General features: G+C 39.2%; 1 protein-coding gene across 2 annotated transcripts; it reads left to right on the top strand.

The window, feature by feature from the left end:
- The first annotated feature begins 1,460 nt into the window (after positions 1 to 1,460).
- Positions 1,461 to 17,305, top strand: LOC140928728 (DNA-binding protein RFX6-like). 2 transcript variants are annotated; one of them, XM_073378509.1, is made up of 18 exons: positions 1,461 to 1,947; positions 2,948 to 3,047; positions 6,045 to 6,168; positions 6,875 to 6,936; positions 7,064 to 7,141; positions 9,235 to 9,262; positions 9,692 to 9,802; positions 10,256 to 10,333; positions 11,154 to 11,267; positions 11,859 to 11,908; positions 12,004 to 12,104; positions 12,499 to 12,557; positions 13,012 to 13,153; positions 13,283 to 13,377; positions 13,482 to 13,599; positions 14,216 to 14,335; positions 15,075 to 15,709; positions 16,877 to 17,305. In XM_073378509.1, exons 1-18 carry the CDS (start codon positions 1,779 to 1,781, stop codon positions 17,273 to 17,275), a joined length of 2,583 nt encoding a protein of 860 aa, XP_073234610.1. In that variant the 5' UTR covers positions 1,461 to 1,778; the 3' UTR covers positions 17,276 to 17,305. The 2 variants fall into 2 exon arrangements, with proteins under 2 accessions (XP_073234610.1, XP_073234611.1); XM_073378510.1 differs by lacking the exons at positions 1,461 to 1,947; positions 2,948 to 3,047 and adding an exon at positions 3,954 to 4,069.
- The last annotated feature ends 5,427 nt before the right edge of the window (positions 17,306 to 22,732 follow it).

The raw sequence follows: 22,732 nt of genomic DNA, 5'->3' as shown, positions 1-22,732 counted from the left end.
ACCGTAACAAAATGACACAGACATCATCTTGTTATCTATTGATCGGTTACAAAAGATCGATCAAAGCTAACCAAGCCAAAAAAGAAGATACATGGATATGCTGAATGCCGGCATAAATGTTAATTTAATAATTATTTCTTAATAATTTGCTGTTTAATTTACCTCCCTTCCCCGCGGTTTATCAGTATTATTAGGTAGATTTTTGCAACTCTCTTGTATGGCTTTGATTTTAATTAAACAGAGTTACACATAAGACCAATTTGAAAGGAACTCAATTGTTTAACAATATTTACAAATTTCGATCATTTCAAACAATTAATGCGAAACTTGCTTTAGGCTATGCAGGAGCTTCAGTCCTCCTGTTTTGTACCGTTCTGGTCCATGTCTGGTCCTATGTGTATGTTTTCAATTATTTATCTTTTGCTTAGGCAAAAGAAGCTATAAACTTTTTATTGTGGGTGTGGTTTGAAAAATGTACAGTCGATTTAAGTATGAGCTCATTCTTAATTTTTTGAATAACTTGAAAAACTGAATAATCTCCCCAGAACCGCCTTCCTTATTTTGCTTCAAAGCTCTTCAAGCAGGAGCCCTAAAAAGGAGAATAATGAGTTACAAAAAGTTTTAAAATCCCTTCAAAGTAGTACTTTAAAACGAAAGGGGCAGCTATAAAATAAAAGATTCATAAGGGGAAATTGTGTTTGTGTTGACTACACCTAAGTCGATTTTGTGACGCGCGCCTCTGCATGCGTCAAACGGCGGGAAAATGACGCGCTTCCGCACTTTGAATGTCGTGTTCAAAAATGCTCCCCTTTTTGCAACTTTTTTGAAATCACGACTTACTCAACGGGGAAAAAGTTCTCTCATCACGGATCAGAAATCAGCATTTTTTCCAAGTCAAACTTCATAACAATAATTCTCCATCGTGGAAGTGTAAACCGGCTTAGCGCGGATTAGAGTGAGAGCAGGACTGTTTAATAAGATTGCACTCTCAAGTGATCGGTGTAACTAACTCGTTTCCGAAATCAGTTCGGCATATTGCAGGGTATAACGCCGTCTTCCGTGTTGTGGGCAACTATCTGTACAAGGGGAAAAAACGAAAAATGAAAAAATCACGGTACTTTTGTTTTAAACGATACAATTTTACTTGTGGTACTGAATACAACAAAATCCGTCGCACAATTGCTTTGGAGCCCAAGTCGAAGCTTAAACAAAGACCTACATGAAAGCCCACTAACAATATTTACAATAGAAATAAAAGGAAAAAGAGCAAAACCTTTAGAATTTCTTTGTTTCAGCAGGATTTGCCATGGAAACCAAAATCCTTTTGTCCGGCGATGGAAGAGTTCAATTAGCAGAAGAGCTGTGATTGGTTAACCGAACAAGGGAGAAAGCGATGCGGACAATTATTTAATTAAGATCAAACTGCGTGGGCTCGTGGTTCAAATGACGTAAAATTTACTTTCTGCGAGCATAGCTGTTCCACATTAATGATTTATGAAGCGATTGATGTAAGCGTCAAGCATTGATAACAGACCTTTTGTTTAAGCACGACACTCATTTAAATTATTCGCCCCTGTTGATTTGAAATGCTTTCACAGAAGTAGGCCGGCTGTGATATTTACCCCGCCAGTGTTTTGGGCTCGCCCGGCCGATTTCTGGACAAGGTGAATAGTTACAAATCTAGAGTTTTTCCTCTAGATTACCACTGGTTTCAATTTTCTCCACAACAGGAAGCCAAGAGGCCCACCCCGGCAGATTTCAAGCTGTAAGCGAACAAGATGCCGAGCACAAGAAATAGAAGTCGGTTATCAGAACAGTCAACCAGTAAGTTTGCAACAAATGACTTTGTCAAAAAAACTTGCCCACCAAGAGAAAAAAAGTGCAAGCTTAAATCGAAGAAATTGCTGCTCAAGAAATTTACAGCTCAGTCTGACGAGGTGGAGGAAGGTATGTTTTGAAATTATTATCATTTACTGTCATGACACAATTAAAACATTTTCGCTGATTTATTCAATGGAATCTAACAAGAATGACGAATACTTAACGGTAGAAAATTCGAAGCTCTTTGCGAAGTGTAACTTCCTCTAATGCCTCGACGGTAAAAACCGCGCAATCTTGAAGATAAAATCGTTAAGAGGTTCTCAATTAGCCAAGAGTACCGGTATTCCGTCAAGGTAACCGAGGTTTCTTTATCTAGTTTTTGTATATAGTTATTTTATAAGGTCTAGTCAGTCGCCGTTACGTCACTATAATTGTAAGCCAGAGCAAAACAGGCGAACACTGCCTGCTTTCTTGAACGAGAACGCTTCCATGACTGACTATCATTAGCCCAAAGGTTGTACTGTTAATAAAAGGCTATGTGAACCGCACATAATCCCAATAATTGTCCCGATAATTGACCTCAAGAGATCTACTGCTTAGTGACTGAAATTCCTTTGCACGAAAAGTTCTTACCATTGTAGAACGCATCGCTTGGTTGGGTCCATACAGTGATGTTAAGACAGTACTTACCGTCTGCGAATACTTTTGGGGTCAAATTTACAACGGAACAAGAAAGCGTGAAGATAAAAGCGGTCATTTCGTCCGTGAACTGGGGCACGAGACGAGAATTGCTCATAGAGATTGATACTGTACCGCTTCGTTCAATTGCATTTTATACCTGAGAGCCGAAGGATTATCTGTCATTGCTGAAGGGTTTTACAATAAATGACCCATCATTGTCTTGACTTAGTATTGGAACCGTTTACGGACCTACGGTTGCATTAAATGAGCAAGTACTTTTACAAAAAATTCAGTTCGTTCACGAAACCTGGAAAGATGGTTAGGTCACGACGCTTCAAGAAGAACAAGGAAAATGAAGCCTGTGAGTTGTAAGAAGGAGGAATGGTAGAGCAGTTTTACTTGTTTCCGCCTTTGTTGACAGATTTCTTGTTGTGTTCCTTTGCAGACGTTGAATTGATGATTGGAGAAACTAAGTCTAGAATAGCCAACTGCAATTCAGCCGTTTCAAAAAGCAAGAAAGAGCAACTCACGGAAACACTTCGGTGGTGAGATTTTTTTATATTTTTTTTTTTATTAGGCTTCTGGGTGCAAATTCGCGCCTACAGCGTTTCGAGGCCTTTTAAGTGCCGCTCGAAAGATTACAATTTGCACCTCAAATCCTACTAATTTGGCGAGTGATTAGGAATTAGAACCGTTTTCTGTCTGACAATGACAGTTACTTGGAGAGTGTAAAAGTGGAAGAAAGTTGGAAAAAAGCTCTAAAGATAACTCTGAATTTCCCCCAAAAAAATAATAATAAAAGAAAAGAAATGCATATATTAAACGTAAACCTGGTCATTCATTCGAAAAATTACTGCAATTTTAAACAGAATCAGCCGGGAATTTGAAAATTAATTATGTCAGAGATCTTATGTCATCATGTCCTCGTACTTTTTTGGGCTTGTGTTTTTTGTCAACACAATGTTAAATCTCTTTCCCAAGTCCTTTTTTCCGCAAAGATACTTTAGAAAACCCGAATAAACCCATCAAAGTTTTGAGACCGCAAAAAAAGTTGTAAAGAAACCGTAATGGATACCAGCATACGATATTCTTTTAGACTTCACACGTATTGGAAACTCTTTTCTAACGGTGTCCGGAAATTCGGCGGAAGATACAATTCAGGGGAGCACAATAGAACACCAGATAATTTAGCCGAAATAACAGCTTGAACATTAAACAAAACCACCTAGGTCTTTCATTACATCTTTTACATTTATTGACCGTGCGTACCTGCTAATTACCTTTCTGGAAATCATATATTCACTCGAAGAGTCTATTTTGGTCTTTATAGAAAACCTAAGCTTGGCAGCTGTCAAATTAAGTCAACTTTTGTCAGGCGTAAAATAAATGAATTTTTTTCTCTTCTTAACAGTGAGAAAGGTGAAATGTAAACAGTATTTGAAAGAGCGCGCAGCCCTTACATTGTATGACGTTCATTGATCGCAACACAAAAGGCTACATCTTGCCGTATAGACTTGTTTGACGCACTTGACGGTAGTGATATCTACTAGTATCAACCTCCCAGAAAGTATGAGAATAATGAATCTAATTTTATCCCCTTGAATGTTTTTGGGTTTTTATCAGTTTTTGATGTACTTCCTTTTAGTAGGAATGTTTTTAAAAATCTATTAAGAAAAATACCATTAGAGAGCTCAAATTTCATCGCCGTTATTAATGGTCTGAAATGCTTCGCGTCTTTTCGAAAAAAAATGACTTGGTCCAACACGATTTTTGTATAGTTATGTCGCAAGAAATAGCATTTTTGCAACTGATTATCGCCTAAAGCTTTTGAAGAAGAAGTTGAAAAGCTGATGACAAGTCTAATTTGCACTCTACTAATCTGCTGACATCTTGAATGACTAGTCAGTTAGCCCCCTAAAAGAACTTTTTCTTTGAGTTTACTAGAGAAAACGTAAACCGCCGGCTAACTTGTACGTGACGATTTTATTGCCTCGTCAAATCTCTTTGAAATTTGTCCGGAAAAGTGTCAAGATCTCAAGTTTTAAGATTTAACGCAATGCGGTAACCCTGTTAAATTTTGCGGTTTGCGAATTGTCTACATTTGAGGTCACCTTAAAAAGGGACCGGAAACCGCGATTCAACCCCTTCGCGGGGCATAAATTGGACACTTAATGTTAATTACTGTTCGGCAGTTTTGCTTAACACGAAAACGTGGAAAGTGATTTCATCTTACAATCACCTTAGAACGGTTTACCCCAATAAAAAATACCTATGCTTTTTTCGTAATTAGCAGTTACTTTTATGTGGTTTCTTGCTTGATAATAACGGTAGAATCCAAAAAAAAAGGGACACGCTCGTATGGTCAGTTCCACTAGGCGGTCTGAATATTGTGCAGCGGTTTGAGCCGGTTTTTTTTTTTTGCAGTGTAAGGTTACAGATCACCTGAGTTTCGGTGCATTAAATGCCTTTACAATTAATTCAATATTTCAGAGAAGAAAAACTCTTTACTTCAAATTAAGTGCGCTATTACCTAATCATTCTAAGAAATTCGAAAACACTACGAAATGTCAAGAGTTTTATGCTCAGACGCTATTTGTCATTGAACTTAGATGCAATGAAGAAGTCGTCAAAAATAAGCAAACGGCTGAAACTTAGCCAAACGGTGCTGATCATCTCTAGTTTGCATATAGTAACACACCTTCGGCTTGACGCTCTTATTTTACCTGAAAATGTTGTCTAGAGGCCGTAACGGGTATGCAATGGGTTTCACAGGGGAAAATAAAAAAGTGAAAAAATGACGGTTCATGTGGGTCGCTTGGCTCCTCGGCTAGGCTCGTGATCGGAACTGAGAACATTAAACTCGCTCAATCATCTGACGGAACGTTTCACCTAGCAGCCTTCATGAATTCAAATTCTTTGTTAGTGTTCAATCTGAAGCTTTAAGGGCTTTCCAGTTCAAGAAATGTTAAGAAAAGGGGTTTTGAAATGAAAGAAAATGGGTGAGAAAGCTACAATGTATTCACATAAACTCGTTAAGGGCGAAAGCAGGTTCAGGGTTATCTAATGAAAAGACGGTATATAAGTATGGTGTCAGACTTTCGCGTCACAGTGTAATTTTTCATCAAGTAGGTCGTTTCAAATCTTACCCGTTTCCATAATTTTGATTAAACCCTCCCCATTTTTTGTTCATATAACTATTAAAAAAATCTTAAAGGACTGCAACCTAAATGCGCATCACCCGTTTACATCAAAAGAAATCTCGGCGAGACTTAAAAGGAAAACTACCAAATATTCTAAGAGCAAGGTATCCGACCGAGATAGACCCTTAACTTCCGTCTGAAGCTGTCTTTTTTGTCACGTCTTAAACGTTACCTCCATCAGTTTAATTTTTCTGGTGTTCGCACTAATAAGGAGCTTTACTTGCCATTTAGTTATCCTCTATCTAAATGCGTACATTTTCAGATCTCTTTATATCATTTTTTTCAAGTCATTAAGAGTGGTTAACCCTCTATGTCTTAATAAGCTGATCTAATTCTCCTCAGGTTGGAAGAGAACTATGTTATGTGTGAAGGAGTTTGCCTTCCTCGGTGCATTCTTTACGCTCACTATCTGGACTTCTGCCGACGACATAACGTAGATGCCGCCTGTGCGGCTACGTTCGGAAAGGTACCAGTGCCTCTTTTTCTTTATAAATTATGAGTGACGCTTGAAACCGAAGATTTTAGTCGGCATGATGTTCACACGCAGGCTGGTGAACTGTCCCCCCGCTATACATACTCTCCATTGTATCAGTTTTGGGCGTTCCTGAGGTCTTCGGGACTTATTAATATAAAAAAAACTGAAAAACGTTTTTTTCTTAGTTTATTAAAATGGTAGGCACTTTAATTTGTTTTGTTCATCTATAAAACGTTTGCGGTTGTATTTCTTGGAGGTAACGAATGCTATTTTAAGTGCTGGTCTTCGTTAGTTAGATACCAGCTCTCACCAAAGAAACGAGTTTTTAAAATATGCTACAATATCACTTATGCCAATGCGGCAGTGAGTTGAAAAAGAGCAAGTCATTTGGAAACTAGTGAAAACTGTAAATAGCAAACTAATCTTTAACAAGACGGATCTTCTAGATCTCAAAGCTTATCCGCCAGCTTCGAACCGTAAAAAATATAAATGGAATCTTCTTTTCTCTTGACATTTTCTGAAACCAACAATAAATCGAAGTCGAGCTGATGTCTGGCTTCTTCTGTCAACTATCAATTTTTTTTCAAATTTTCAGCAAACAATACTGCTCTTTCCAATTTTATAGTGATCGTACGCCTGAAGGCGACTTATAACAATTCAATTTCTTTTCTTTTCCTTTTTTTTTCATTATTTGTAGACGATACGGCTAAAGTTTCCTCAACTCACAACAAGAAGGCTTGGGACGCGCGGTCACTCCAAGTAAGCTGAAATTATGTTTTAAATCGCTACTGAGATCCAAAATATTTACCTAAACGAGCACTTAACTAAATATACAAAAACAACTGCGTGGGTACCCACACATTCATCAAAATTTTTCTCTTCACAGGTATCACTACTACGGTATTGGAATAAAGGAATCTTCTGCTTATTATCACTCGGTTTACTCAGGGAAAGGTTTAACAAGGTGAGGGAGATAACTTCCTTATTGCCTTCTCGCCATGAAATATTAAGTGATATTTCGATGGCATTCCGTTGCTTGTTCTGAACGGGGTAATTAAACGACCGCCATGGTAGAGTAGGATTTGTTTGCTAAAGAGACAAAGAAAATGTCGTTCTTTTCTTATTGAAAATCCGTAAGGGATATAAACCGGAAGAGGCGGTTGTAAAATGAAGAAGAAGTATATTCAAAGAATCTGACATGCTTAACGAAATTTTCACACCAGATTTTTCACGTTGATTTCAGTCCCAACAATTGTGTTATAATTATTAAGAGTAAGAAAACTTTACACCTCTCAAATCAAGGAAACACCAAATGCAAGCCAATAATAACAATGTGTTACTAAATTTGGAGAGGTTAAAATATATCAGGATATTGTGTAAAGTTAAAGAAAGAAAACATTGACTTTTTCCAATGTTCTGCCCGACTGTTTTAAATACCATACAAAACTGCCATTTTTTGGTGGTAAAATAGATCTTGGTGGGACAAATAGTTAAGTATGAGGTTTTCAATATTTCTGTTTTGTATTTTAAAAAACGGGAAATTATGCGACAATGAAAAAATAAACACATGGTTCAACCAGGATTTTGGGTGATAATTAAGTAAGTTGGTGCTTTATTATTCTTTATAAAGAAAATTTGAACTAATTAAATCAATTGTCTCAGGTCTTCATTCGGTATCGCAGTACATAATTCAAATTTTTTTTTTCTATACTTTACAATCAAAGGTTATTTTAACTCAGCTTCACTAAAGCCAAATGTTTGTAAGTGTCCTTTTCTTAACGACTGTTTTCCTTGTTTCATCATTCGGGGTCATCTTTCAATAAACACCGCAGTGCAGCTCACAAATACAACACAAAATCACGCGATAAGAATAAAAAAAGAAAAGAATGCCTTCAGGATATCTGTCGTTTATTTTTTGTTTTAAAAAGTGAGGGCGAAATTGCGAACGAATAGAAATAAACGCAACACGTTCAAAAACGAAGACCTTATAGGAAGTTTTGAAAAGTGCTCTACAAATAGATTTTATTCGGATAGAGTCAACAATTCTTCGTGATTAAATCAATTAAACGTCGTAGGCTTCGGAGTAAATCGGAGAGGACTGAGCTTTTTGCTTGGAAAATTGTCAACATGTGCCGATGTTTGCGTGACAATGAGTGTTGCTCGCATTTATTTCTAGTATAGACTGAAGTTTTGTGGACCTTTATGCCTTGGCGGATGAAGGAGAGGGGGCTTAGGCCTGGACCCACCGTTAAATTAGGAATAAGCGGGCTGCCATTCCTTGAATATGTCAATCCGCCACTGTGATGATTAAGGTTGTAAAGCCCGGTTTTTTTTGTTCTGGATTTCATAAGAAATTACTTGAGTTCCACCAAGGCAGCATTGTAAGACGTTTTACCGCGAAGCTGTTGGCAAGTAGAGAAAGGAAAAACAAAGACAGCAAGTTTTGTCAACCTCCTTCCCAGGGTCCTCTCCACGTCACGGAGGCCGAGTAGGAGAGGACCCTGGGTACTAGGTTGAAGTTTTGTACGTGTTGAAAATGCGAAATTAAAAAAAAATTTCTGTCTACCTATGATAAACAATGATTACCAAAGTGGAGTGTTTCGAAGCTGCAATTATTTTCAATTGCTTCCCAGTTATGGAATAAATGTTCGAAAAGTTATCAGTGGTATAAAATAATGTTTCAAGCGACTAAAGACGGGCGCACAGTGCCTGTGTCTTAGCCTGTGTCCGGCTGTAGTTCGAGGGCTTTTACCCAGTCCCTTAGCCTCATTATTCCTCGCGGCCATCCAATGCGTTTCGGGTCACGTGGTCCGAGCCAGTTTTTTCTCTAGGCCGCTCGTCTCGGATACGTCACTGAAATGCATTGACTGCGAAGGCCTGAGAAGACGCTGTACAGGGACTAGGCAAAGAGGGCCTTACGTATTTTGTTCTTAAGTTATATTAACACCTGCTCAAGAGTATGCTCTATGAGTTATAATGTAATGTCTACGTTCTTTGCTCCACCTGTCAGTTCTAAAATTTTTTAATTATATTTCAATTAATTTTATTTTACCACAGATTTTCTGGATCAAAAGTCAAGAATGAGGTAATAATGCCTGTTCTTGCGAGATAAGAACCCTTTTTTACATTGAATTGTATTTAAAACTATTGTATTTGTGCGCCATAAGAGCCCTAAATTCCAACGCTATAAGGAGTGATTATCAGTAAAAGGCTGCCAAAGACATTTCTTTTCACTGGTCACAACACACCGTTTCGTCCGCATACTCAAAAGTTAGAACCACGGTGCTGCATAAGATTCCATCTTTCACTCTGTGACTGAAAGGTTCAACTGAAATCCGACTTATTCGAGTTTTAAACCATCTACGTTTCGTAAAAAAGCTTCAACAGGGAAACCTATGCATCGTTGTCTTCGTTTAAATAGGAGTTTTCATTTTAAGCTATATTTTTAATGTTAACCCCGTTAATATTCGTGAATGATTTGTTTAAATCGTGATGTTATTGCCCTCCTTCTTAGGGCTCTTTTTCAGTTCGCAAATATTCCCTCAGCTCCAAGACTGGCACTTTATTACCTGACTTCCCAAATCCGAGATTGCTGGAATTACCAGGAAAGATTTCGCTTGAAAAGGTGAGGAGAGGAAGTTATTCATGATCACTTTTCTCTTGTTAAAACAAAGACAAAATCGAAATAACAGTCCCAAAGAAAACACGTTTTCTTTATCTGGATAAAAAAGATACAATATGGCTACTACATTTAAATGAACCAACAGAAAAAATCAGGCCGGAAAACTGCCACTTAGACTGTTAAAACGCCTGTACGGCTCACCCACCGTCTTTTAGGTTGCGAGTGTGCACCGTTCCCTATATAGCGGATGTTCCTTTGCTTCATGCTCAAGAATTAGAGAACATTGCAAGGTATAAAAGGATATTCTCACTCGTTTCCCTGCTTTACAGTTTTTTTTTATACTTCGTTGGCCACTTCCCTAACGTATAATTTGGAACCAGCATCAGATAATTTGCACTCCCCCGAACTGTACGTATTCATTGAAATTAATGCTTGTTTATTATTGATAATTTCTAGTTAGAGACGTTTGTTGTGATGTACAAGACACACTGTCAGTGTATTTTAGACACTGCGATAAACGCCAATTTTGACGAGGTGAGCTTCAAGTTTTAAAGCGTGGTTTGACTATCGTTAAAGATGTCTGTTTGCTATTCTAATATAATCAATTCACACTAGTGTTCATGTGATGGGAAAAGAAATAACACTGTGGGACGGCATTAAACCATGCATTTGCGAGGAGAAACACGGTCGAGCCCGGAATAACACGATCATGCGATGGGTAATGTAAGCTTGGCGATCGACAAATGGTACAATTGCCAAACATTCAGGTTGGAATTAGGGGAAATGTATATGAAAATTTGTATCAGTCTTATCCGAAACATTTCACAATGGCGAATCTGCACCAATTCATGTGGAGATTTCAACCAAAATGTCCGGGTTTTCCTTGTAAATAGATAGTACACACTCTAGATGTCCATTTTCGGAATTAAGCTTCCTTCTTAGAAGTGTTCTTTGTACTGGTATTCGTTGCGAGATACCGTAAAGTTCCGAAAGTAACGAGAGTAACAATGTGCTGTACCTTTTCAGTTACATAAAGGAACGTCAACGATCAATATAACCGTTAAAAAAGTAAATCTCGGATCTGTTTGGTAAATCTTGTTGTAACTATAATTTCCTTTATTTCTAGCAAGAAGGGAAATCACTTTTGAAGTCGCTACTTTCGGAGAGTCGCTACGTTCGGAGAGTCGCTACTTTTGGCATTGCTAACACCTGTGAAATTTTTTCGCTACTTTCGGGGGTCGTTACTTTGGGAACTTTTCGGTAGTTGTTCGTATAATAAGTGACATCAGCTTTAAACGTATTGCTAATTACTTGAGTGTAACTGCTAACTTGCTTCTGTCATATTCTATTTCAGATAAAGAATTTCCTCTTACATTTCTGGCAAGGCATGCCCGATCACCTGCTACCGCTGATGAATACAGAAGTCGTAGCTGACGTTATTTGCGTCTGTGATTCCATTCTCTATAAGGTATATGTAGTCACAAATTAAACGCGACTTGCAGTTACCATCATAATGAAGGTTTACAGCGAAAAGTGTTTCAACTTTTGCCTTCCGTTGCCCTGCTGAGTTAAATTTGAATTTTTTGTTTGTCCACTGCGGGTCTTATGTTTTGAAAGCGGTCAAATGTTACCTAATATTCGTATTAGAAGTTGCAGCATAGAGCGAAGACGACTATGAGAACGAGATTTTCTCAATGCTAAGTAGTGCGCGCGCGTGAACCAGCATCATTTTAGCGGGAAAGCGTGATACCCATCGTCATTCCACTACGGGTTTTATTAGCAAAAATGTGGTAGTGACGGAAACAAGTTATCAAATGTAAGAAGTTTTGTTATTTTGCGATAGGGAGAAGGCCTAACCTCCTTCAATAAAAATAACGGTTTTAACTTTTCTTGTGAAAGAAAGGGAAAAAAAACTTTAAGCCAGATCTCGTCCTCATCTTTGAATCACAAGGACTCAATTGTGTCTGATCGCCGTACAAGTGAATTGTAAGGCTCGTGAAACCACGAAACAAGCATCATTCATTCATTCCTTATTCATTCCACTTGACTTCTTTTGTAGGTTTTAATGGATGTTCTTGTTCCCTCCACAATGCAAGACGTCCCAGAAGGGTAAGTAAATTACAAACGTTATATTTATATTTCCAGCTGCATTTTCTTTTCGCCAATGACTATAACTAACAACCAGCCGTTTTTTCCTCCACCAGACTACTCGCTGATATCAGGACGTTTGCGAGACACCTGGAGTCCTGGGTACTAGCTGCAACAGTTGAACTGCCAGATTATCTGAAAATGGGAAAAGTCCAAGGTCAGTTGTTAAACCAGCTAGGATTGTATTTTCTGAAGTGCATTTAGCAATGAAATAGAAACTGATTTTCCGTTTCTTTTTTTTTTCTTTTTCATTTTTTGGTAGCCTGCGTACACCCGCCCCCTCCACTCAAAAAAGTCGGGGATTTTGTTTGAGGGGAGGGGTGGCTGTACATAGGCTATTATTTGGGTCAAAGCAAAGAGTGTCTATTTCTTCAATTATGATTTGCGAATCTATCCGCTCAAACTTTCCGCGGCATCAAGTCTTTGACAATCTTCCTAGTAATATAGGGTGCATTTCTTTTATTTTTCGTAGGTATTAGAACAGTGATTGCATACTTAACACGATTTCTAACAAATAAAAAGTGATTTTTTGCTTCTTTCTCCTTGTGAAGCTGTGAGGCGTTTTGTTCAGTCCCTGAGAAGACAAACTTCGTTCCTTCATCTTGCACAGGTATGATTTAAGATCACTCTGAGAAACGAATCCTATATAGCCAAAGCTCCTTGCTACCGCAGACACTAATGGCGATAGTGCGAAGTGTTTGCATAAAAAGGGACTATCGGCTACGGTTAGTTAGTTACGTTCGTTCGTTCGTTCGTTCGTTTGTTCGTTCGTTCGTTCGTTCGTTCGTTCGTTAGTAAGTTAGTTAGTTAGCTAGCTAGCTATCTAGTTAGTTAGTTAGTTAGTTAGTTAGTTAGCTACTAGTAAGTTAGTTAGTAAGCAAGTTATTTGGATGATTATCTCGCTACCCGCAAACAGGGCTTTACAGATTGTACAATAACACGTAAGAATTAAGCGTAAGATTCCTTAACAGATGATTTGGGTTATTTCTTTCGAACGTTGCACCGACAGCCTGAATTCGATCTAATTGTCTGACCTAATCTTAACCTTTGCTTTTTTCCCCAAGACTTCCCGACCCGTCTTAGCCAACCAAGAGATAGTGGATCACATGGTAAAAGATATCGAGAAGCTTGATATAGGAAACAATGGAAGGCAAACTTTGCAAGCCAGGACCGAAAAGGATTGCGACGATGGATTTGACAACGAATGTGAGAATAATCTTTACTCGCTCAGTCTTCTTTATAGTCACCCTTTTGTGTTTTCATGCAATGGGGCTGTGAATGCGTCTTGTTTCGCCTGGATGATGAGCTTATTTTGCTTGATATTTTGAATTTCAGTTCTTCAAGACTTTGTTGATCTGTTGCGCGAGCAAGCGCCTTTGGAGTCTTATGTGGAGTGGTTGGATAGGCTTGTAGAAACAAAGATCATTCGGGTGAGTAGACCTCACGTGATGTGCACGTGATCCATGCACTTATTTCTTTCTAACAACTTTGCGGCAAATGCTTCATTTACGAGTTCGTCACTTTCTTTTTTCAGCCGTGTGAGGAAGCTGGTGACGATTTTAAGAGCAGAGCTCAGGAATTCCTTTTAAGATGGTCATTCTTGGGGGCGAGGCTAATGCACAACTTGACCCTCAACGCTTCATCGTACTTTGGTGAGATTAAATTAATAAGCCGTTTCCATAATTTCATAATTTAAACCAAAGCAGTCACATTTTCATTTAAAACAAACGCAAGAAGAAATATTCTAAAAAAAATAGCGGAACCAGAAGACGCTTTCTTCGAAGAGCATTGCTTACGCAACTTTCAACTATAAAAAAATCTCTGAAGGCTTCAACACAGGGAAAATGAAGGTTGTGGCTAACATGTGACATTTTTATTTGTAAAACCTTTGGCCAAGTAATCTGTAAAGGCAAGCAATTTCCCAGTCTACTCTCTATATCGTAGCCTAGTATATCTGTTTTTCATCCGGCAAGGTTTACAAGAATGCTGTTGTTATTACCTCATTTCCAAGGCCAAGAATCAGCCTTTCTTTGAATGAATCAAGAGAGTATAATGGCGTTGATGATAATGATGATGATGATGATGATGATGAAGATGATGATGATGATGATGATAATAATCGATCGTGTATGTGATGGAGCGCGCTCGATTTTAAGTAGACCGTGACAGACTTTCTCCTGCTTCAGTTTTAGGCTTCAGTTCGGCTTCATAACCTATCCGTTTCTGTTGACCTGTAGGATCACGTTATCACTTGCTTCTTCTTTGCAGGATCCTTTCACCTTATTAGAATGCTCCTTGACGAATATATGTTACTTGTGATCGAAACAAAGTTTTACAATGAGACGGAAGAAAAGTTGCAGGAAATGCTTGATCGGCATTTAAAAATGGGTGAGTGATCATACTTATGCATGATGTTTAGAAGGGAAGAACTAGGGGACTGGTCAATATTTATCGCCCGGGGAGAGGGGGGCGAAGGATTTTGGGAGGATCACTTGATTTTTAGGAGAACAAAAGGGGGGATCAGTCGTTACTAAAAACCTAAAAGGGGGGATCACTGAAAACTTTGGAAGGATTCAGAGGGGGACCGGCCACTCAAATTTGCTTGGAAAATGAAGTCGGGGGGAGGGAATCGATGTTATTTGGGGGGATCACTTCAGTGAAGTAACATTCAAAGGGGAGATCGGTAAATTTCACCTTGTTTAGCCCCAATTACTCCCCCCCCCCCCCCCCCCAGGCGATAAATAATGACCGGTCCCTAAGGGATCTACAAGCTACAAGACATGATACTCTCGGCGGAACACCCACCCATCCAGCAATTCCTAACTCCGCCCGTCACGGCTTAACTTGTGTGATACTATTAACACCAAGTTTCGCGAGGGTTTGAAGGACACTTCCAGTCATAATTTACCAGTTGTCATCCTGGCTTCCTGGTTTCCCGCCAAAAGATAAGCACCACATAAATCGCCTTGTGTGCAGTAAACGGCATCAAATTTTGTGGCGTAGATCATGCTTAAAGTATCTTTTTTTTAGCACGTATGTATTGATAAGGCAAATTAAATGGGTCAGTAGATGGTTAGCCGTAGAAAACAACGCTAATGATTTTCTATTTTATTTTTCTTGCTGTCAGGTGAAGGAGTTGACAAAGATAACTCCCCTCTTCGAGTGCAGACCATTGTAACCAAAACAAAGTTCACAGTGCCCGACAGCGTTCTCGCAAATGGCGGAAAACTGCCACCTAAATCAGAAATCATAGAACCCAAGCAAACTACCAAGCCAGGCACTCGGGTCAAACGTATAAAGTCACGTGACCATGTGAATGGCATGAAACCAAGACCCAAAAGACTGTCAACTCATCGCCTAAGCGCATGCTCTGTGATGGATCATCCACCTTCGCCGGTGATGAATGGCTTCCCGCCAACACCTTTAGAATCTTCAGCCTTTATTATGCCTTCGCCGAAGGAGAATTGCTTTCTTGGACACAACGGGATGCCTCAAGCGCCTCTGCTTACACCTCCTGTGTCGCCAGCGGTGGCTTCTGGGATGCAAAGGAACACAACAATGAACAACAGCTTTTCTCAGGTAACGTACACGGCTCTTGGTGAGAAGAAGCAGCAACCGTGGGGATATTCCATGAATGGTGAGGTCAATCCTCCATCTGAAGTGATCGACAGCTTGGTGGCACAGCATTTCAATAACTGTGGATTTGGAGGCTTTGTTCAACAGGCGCGGTACCAGGCTCCAATGGCAAACGAGATGAACAATGTAAGTTATACTTTGTCGTATTTGCCTCTTTTTCTAGCCTACCACAACTATCAAGACTGTTACCCAAACCAACATTTTCTTGTCTTAGTGGGGTAAGCTCCCACCAGTCTCCAGCAGCTTAAAGATAGAGCACCTGGACTACAGTCGATCGAACCTCCACCTCTTTACAACGGCAACCTTTTTCTTGTCACGGTGGACAGTCCATACATTGACTTTGTTTAGTCCCTTGGCCTCATTATTCCGCGCGGCCAAATTGTTTTGGGTCACGTGATCCAAGCGAAGATGTGAGCCACGGATACGTCACCGAAGTGAATTGACCAAGAGGGCCTGGGAAGAAGCCTTACAGGGACAAGGCAAACATTGACTCTTGTTTTTGCTCTTGTTTAAACCTCTCCACAACCGCGGCCACTTACTTCCGCCCCAAGGCGGCCTTTGTGCGGAAGAGGTTCAACTGTAGTAACCTGGGCCGGGTTGTTCGAAGCTGGGTTTAGATAACCCAGGGTTAGTGCTAACTTTGAAACTCAGATATTAGAGCTTAAAATTCAAATTCAGTTTTACTCGTTTTGCCTACAATTTGATGACTGGATGCTCTAAAACAATAGAGAAAATTATCCAAGAGAGTGCTTTTGATAACAAGAAAAAGAAAGCCGGGTTAAAATTTAACCCCGGGTTAGTGCTAACCGGCGTTCGAACAACTGGGACCAGAGGGTTATAGGTTCTACTCCTATTGATACTACTAGGATTTTTTTTCTTCCGAGCCGCCTGTGTCACTGACAGAAAAACATTTTTCTCATTCTGTAGTCTGTTAGCAGGATGATTAGACCTCGTAAATACCTTCCAGTTGGCTCTGGTTAGTATTTTAGCAAAGGGTAATTGAATGATAATCATCCAACGTAGTCTCTCTCTCTCGATCATAAACATCTATCCTAGACCTTCCACAACTGATTACACTCTAACGCGCCTAAGTAGTTGTCATTGAACTAGTTATAAGGGTGTCGAGTGTAGCGGGGCGAAAGACCCACACTTTGATATAGTCCACTGTTGAATTCTACGAAGCAAAATTTGGTCCACGCCACTGTCGCCTCTACGTTAGAACATAGAGTCATCACTACTTTATAAGTTCTACTCAGTGATAATTTCCCTAACTTCTTATGTTTACTTTGTCAGGGTTACGACCATAGTCCAGACTACGTTCAAAACTGCACCGTCAATTCAAGTCACTTACCTTATCAGCCAATGATGGCAACTGCGAACTCCCATTACGCACAAGTAACGCAAGGTTATTACATGCATGTTGCGCAGCCCGAGTCACGCAACCACATCAACCACGTGACTACCGGCGGGGAAGTTCCGATGATGGGCTCTACCATGGTTTACACAGAGGCAACAGGAATGATGGATGACGCTGTCGGGGTAGTGGAACATGCAGACGAAAATGACGAATTCATTAACATGACTGTTCATAAGTTGTTCAATGGTGATTGTGAGTTGGAAAAGATGGATTGCGTTGATGAACCAGGAATGCTCCCATCTATAAACTCACTTCTTACAGAAGCAGCCATTTAAAAGGAATAACGTAATGATTACAAATATATATAGATATATATATATATATATATATATATATATATATATATATATATATATATATATATATATATATACACCCGTTTTCTAAAAGGTTTTCATACAGAGAGATATATAGATAGATATATATACTTTTGTTCTCTTGCACGTGCACCCGTGTGCATTTTTTCACTTGTTATTGTCCAACTTGTGAAAAACTTGGTTCAACCATAAATTTTTTGTTCGTCAGGTTCTTTGTTCCAATTTGTCAATTGAAAAAATAATGGACGAATATTTTCTGCAATTCTCTTGATTTGCATTCTCTTTAAAATTAAAAAATGAGGAATTCGGTCACTTGCAGGTCATATTATTGTTGTCGTTACAGGATAAGGGGAAAAACGCAGATGAAATGAAAAAAAATGTGTTTTCCAAACCGCTGAGAAGGAAGATGTGACCGTGGATGTCCATATTGGATATGTGGGAAGGAGCAACAATATTGTAGCAGTTGATTAAAACGGACTAAGACGTTGACGAGGTTCATAGAAGCAGACTTTATCATAACCATGATGAGCTGGTCATATATCTTAATGTCTCACCTTTTTTCGTGTAAAATCACGGCCTGTAAGGTAACGTCTCATTGAAGACAGAATACACTCTCGGCCACAAATTCTTTCAAGTTAGTTTACAGTTTCTCTTAAACACGCCCCTGGTCAGCGCATTTTTTTTAATACACTCCATCAATAAAAATGCTTCGTCACTTGCTACAGATGCCATGGCATTTGGCCTACCAATTCGGTGACGCCGTATAACTCGCGGATCGGCTGCTTCGTGGGATATTTTCCTCATTCCCAAAATCAGCTATATAATTCGCCATTGCAAATTTGTATCGTAGGGCGCATGTATTTTTCTAAAAAAAAACTCAAAACGACATGTCAAATTGGAACAAAAAACCCGACGACGAAAAAAATTTATCGTTGAACCGAGTTTTTTCACAAGTTGGACAATATCAAGTGAAAAATGCACACGGGCGCACGTGCAAAGGAACAAAAGTATATATCTATCTATATATTTCTCTGTATGAAAACCTTTTTGAAAACGGGTGTATATATATATATATATATATATATATATTATGCAACTGTACAGAGACACATCAGCCGCTATATTCTTGCTATAGAACAGGTCAAATCACATGTAATATATTAACTTTAAAGCGCTCTATTTTTACACCAAAGCCGTTCTTTCTTGAACTTATTTTGTAGTCATTTTTTCACTACATATTTTTCAAAGAAAAGCAAGAGTACAGCGAATACTGACTTCTATAACCAGCGCGCCTGTGGCTATTTACCTTTCGTAACGGTCTTAGCCATTTTTAACGGTTGATGCCACTATTAGTAACCAAGCCTTTAGTTGTGATAGATGTAATGTATTCCCTTGATTAAGTTACAATAAGGCAAATAATACGTTTTTGAGTAGTCTTAGGAAGAACGAAGTTGACGTTCAAGTTGAATTTACGTTAAAAATTATGGAAAGGGCTAGGGTCACCTGTTATTGATGTAACATAAGAAAAACAGTTTGCTAGTCTATGTACTTATTTTTTTCGGAATTCTGGCTGGTCGGTGTGGTAGTGTAGTGGTAAGGGAGTCAGGGTTCGAGCTCCAGGTTCGACCCTGGCTTGCCATTTTCCTTCTTTTTCATAGAAACGCTTTCAATAACAGGTCAAAAATTTTCTAAGTGTCTCAAAAATGGCAGCGACCGTTTACGAAAGGAACAACTGCGGCGCCTGCCTAATAGAGTTACCCCCTGACGTTTTTCATTTAGTTCCCTAGTCTCTCATTAGAATACCGACACCACTATGTTGAAAAAGAGCATTTAACGTAGGTCCCATTCAGTTAGTGTTCGTTTTAGAGAGCGTTGACTGTACCTTAAAACCATTCTAATTCGGAGATGATTTTGTCAGCTCAATCGCGGTACGATTCTTAGAAAGGTCGAAATAAGAAGCAAAGAAGCTTAGTAAAAATTGGTCTTAGTTAACTCATTTAAAAACAGCTAGATTCTTAAGCTATCTGAAAGTTATGGTTAGACACAACAAGATTACGCGGTTAAGTTAGCTTTCGATCCCGGCCTGGTGCTGGCCAAAAGAATTGCAGCACTAGAAACTATTAGTGCGATTTATACAGTGCGGTTAGACAGGGCGGTTAAACAGTGCGGTATGTTCCTCCTATTGCCCGGCCTAAGATAACGTGGCAGACGCGACCATTACCTATGGATATCTTACTAATGGCTGCATTGCCGTCGTCAGTCTAGTTTTAATATTTTGGTACACACATTATTACAGAAGTAATAGCTATGGAAAAATCATTATTTTATATCTTTTCATTTGATTTTATCATAGAAATTATAATTATAATCGAAAAAGATAAGTAATTAATGGTTGAAAAGGAAAAACACAATTCATGGTAAAATAAAAGTTTTAATCGTTGGCCATTTGTATGATAGACAATACATTAAAGTGATATATTTTCGTATCCTAAGTAAACATTGTAAATATTTTTTTATGTTATCGTTATGTATTACTCTAGTCTTTTTATTTGCAGATTCTAGATTTACGAGATTCTATTCCTGTAGCAAGACAAATAAATAAATAAATATATTACTGAATAAAATTGAGATCTTCCCTTGCGGCAAACTGTTCCGTAGACCTCTATTTTCCTTTGTCATGCTCGAGGGTTAATTCGATCATATCATGCCGGTGAAATTTTTATACTCCGCGGTGCAAGATTTTCCATCTATGGCGAGCAGTACACTAATCTTTGGTCGCTACTTAGGCGTTACAATCGGGATTTGTCTTTGTCATGATGATTTTTAGCAAGTTTGTCCAGCGGTGTCACCATAAATCAATTTCAAATCACTCTTATTGCGTCATTCTATTCTCACAGGCGCGCGCAAACAGTTTTAACCAATTATTGGACGAGGTTGAGCAAAGTATCGTGATTTGTCTGTGGCGAGCAGATCAATTGTTACAAATTACGAAATTTTGCGACAACCAAGTTCAATAATTGCCTTATCACCGAATTTGTGATTTTATGACGATATCTTTGGGAAGCGGGAAAATGCCAAATCGCTCTCTGAAAGGTCAACGAAGGGATCTACCGCGCTTGAGCAGAACTTATTTGCTGCCAAACACTAAGCCAAACACAGTTAGACGACATTGCGCATAAGCAGACCATTATTTGTAGGCAGTTAAGAAAGGGCCGACAGCCCACCACGTGACCTGCAAATAACTGCCTACAAAAAATGGTCTGTTCATGCGCAATGTCTTCCAACTGCATGTGTTCGGATGCAAATAACATTCTGCTCATGCTTAAAAGAAACCACGCTTTTCTCCTTCTTGCGATCGCTCTTGCGTGAAACTGGCAGATCGCTTCGCTTATTCATTTTATAACAAACTCGGTGATCGAATGATAAAACAATTATTGAACTCGGTTATCTCAAAATATCGTGATTTGTCACTGTCTCGCAGATCAATTATTTGCCGCAGCCGATCTGCTGCGCCGTACTGACAAATCACGATATTTTGCTCGTCAACTATCGTAAATTATTTTTGTATGACCGTAAACTGGCCAATAAAGACCCATGGAACTTGAGATCGTAGGTCTGCAATTAGAAAAACGTGAGGCGCCTATTTTCTTAAGTGCAAAACGTGTATGCTGTAGTTCATCGTTTCATGATGTTTTACTGCCCAGCATTTGATCCTCGCAGCGTTAAACAGTTTGCGTTGCGGTCTTTAATAAAAAAAGAAAGCTTAAGTACCAATTCCATTAAGAACAGCAACATTCGCTTTTTCGGCCATTCCATATTTACTAACTTCTCAGTCTATTTCAAGCTTAAGTGGAAAACTAGGCTCTTATAGCGGAAACTTTTATCATGATTAGGCCACATTTGAATCCTGTTTTAAATAATACTAGTAAACTAGAGCGGTTTTCACTTGACTGTCGAAAGGGATTGGTTTTGGTTTTGGTTTTGGTTTTACTACGCCCTTTGGTTGGCTAGTGTATTTACTTTGGTTTTGGTTTTACGACAGTCAAGTGAAAACCGCTCTATAACGAAAGGAAAACAGCTAGTTGACTTTATGGGTGGGCCTTTACCAGTAACTGTTGAACAACTGAGGACTGTTACACAAGGCGTTTGAATATAATCTTCTTACAGAAGATGTTCGTAAGTGGGGGCCAGTTTTCCAAACGACATTTCACGCGGGTGACTGGAATACATTTCCGTTCTTATGATGATGAGACACTCTAGCCTTGGAAAACAGCCGACATTTCGCGACGCCGCCTCTGGTCTCCCCGCGAAACGACGTCTTGGAAACGAGCGCAGAAATTCCATACTGATGACGTGTCACTACACAGATCTGGGTAGTGCTTCTGATGGGTTGAAGAAAATTCCCATGCACGCAGCACGCTCGCTTACGGCAGTTACGGCTTTCGCATACCTGTGGCAAAACCGGGAGAAAACACCGCATTTAATGTGAACAAAAAAAATTCTGAAGAAACTTAAAGGGGGGTTACATAGGTGAATGACATCCCATATTTACAGGGGCACCCAACGGAAACTTTTGAGAAAAAGTCCTGAAAAGAACAACAAAGCATGAATAAATCTTTCTGAAACCATTTTAGGCATTTTAGGAGATCGCTGGAAAAAATTTATCTGTTCCTCACTCCCAGCAAGACTGATTGAAGAGTTCCCGGCCAGCAAGATGCACCTACAACCTGCAACCTGACTTACTTGGGAGTTTCCCAGCAGACGTATGTCCAGGCATTACTGGTCAGTTGGGGTGTGGTCATAGAGCAAAATTCAGACCTTCATTGGGGGGAAGGGGGGTGGTACAAAGCTAGGTGTGACCTAACGGCGAAATTCAACTCTTCAGACATCAAATCCCCTCAGACACCCTAAATTATCTTTCTCCCAGCAACATTTTCTTTCCAAGGACATATTCTTTCTTCCACACCTCCCATCAAGTAAAACCTGGCCTGAAGAACAGATATTTTGAGGAACAGATCCATTGACTGCCCCTGTATTTACCTTGCTATTCTTTATATACCTTTTGCTCTTTTTCTTTGTTTCTCTATTTTGTTTTTGTTTTTTATTTAACTTCGACATTCTAGGTACAGGCGTGCATAATGGCGTATAGGCAGCCACGCCACTGATAAGAACGACTCTTCTGAAATTGCACATTTCGCTACCCTGTTTAAGACAAGAGACCATAACCCTGATTTTAAAATTAACATCATGGAACTTTACTTTTTGAAAAAAAAAAGGTCAGTGATTACAAATGTAGAAGACACATCGACCAGGAGCAAACAGAAGTCCTTGACGAGTTTCATTGAATGATTTCCGTGAAGTGAATTATATCCTTGGGGGTGCTGTACATTGTCAGGAGCACATTACCCGGCGCGT

Source organism: Porites lutea, chromosome 2 (genome assembly GCF_958299795.1).
Source record: "Porites lutea chromosome 2, jaPorLute2.1, whole genome shotgun sequence".
NCBI lineage: Eukaryota > Metazoa > Cnidaria > Anthozoa > Scleractinia > Poritidae > Porites > Porites lutea.
This window is presented reverse-complemented; position numbering and strand designations above follow the sequence as displayed.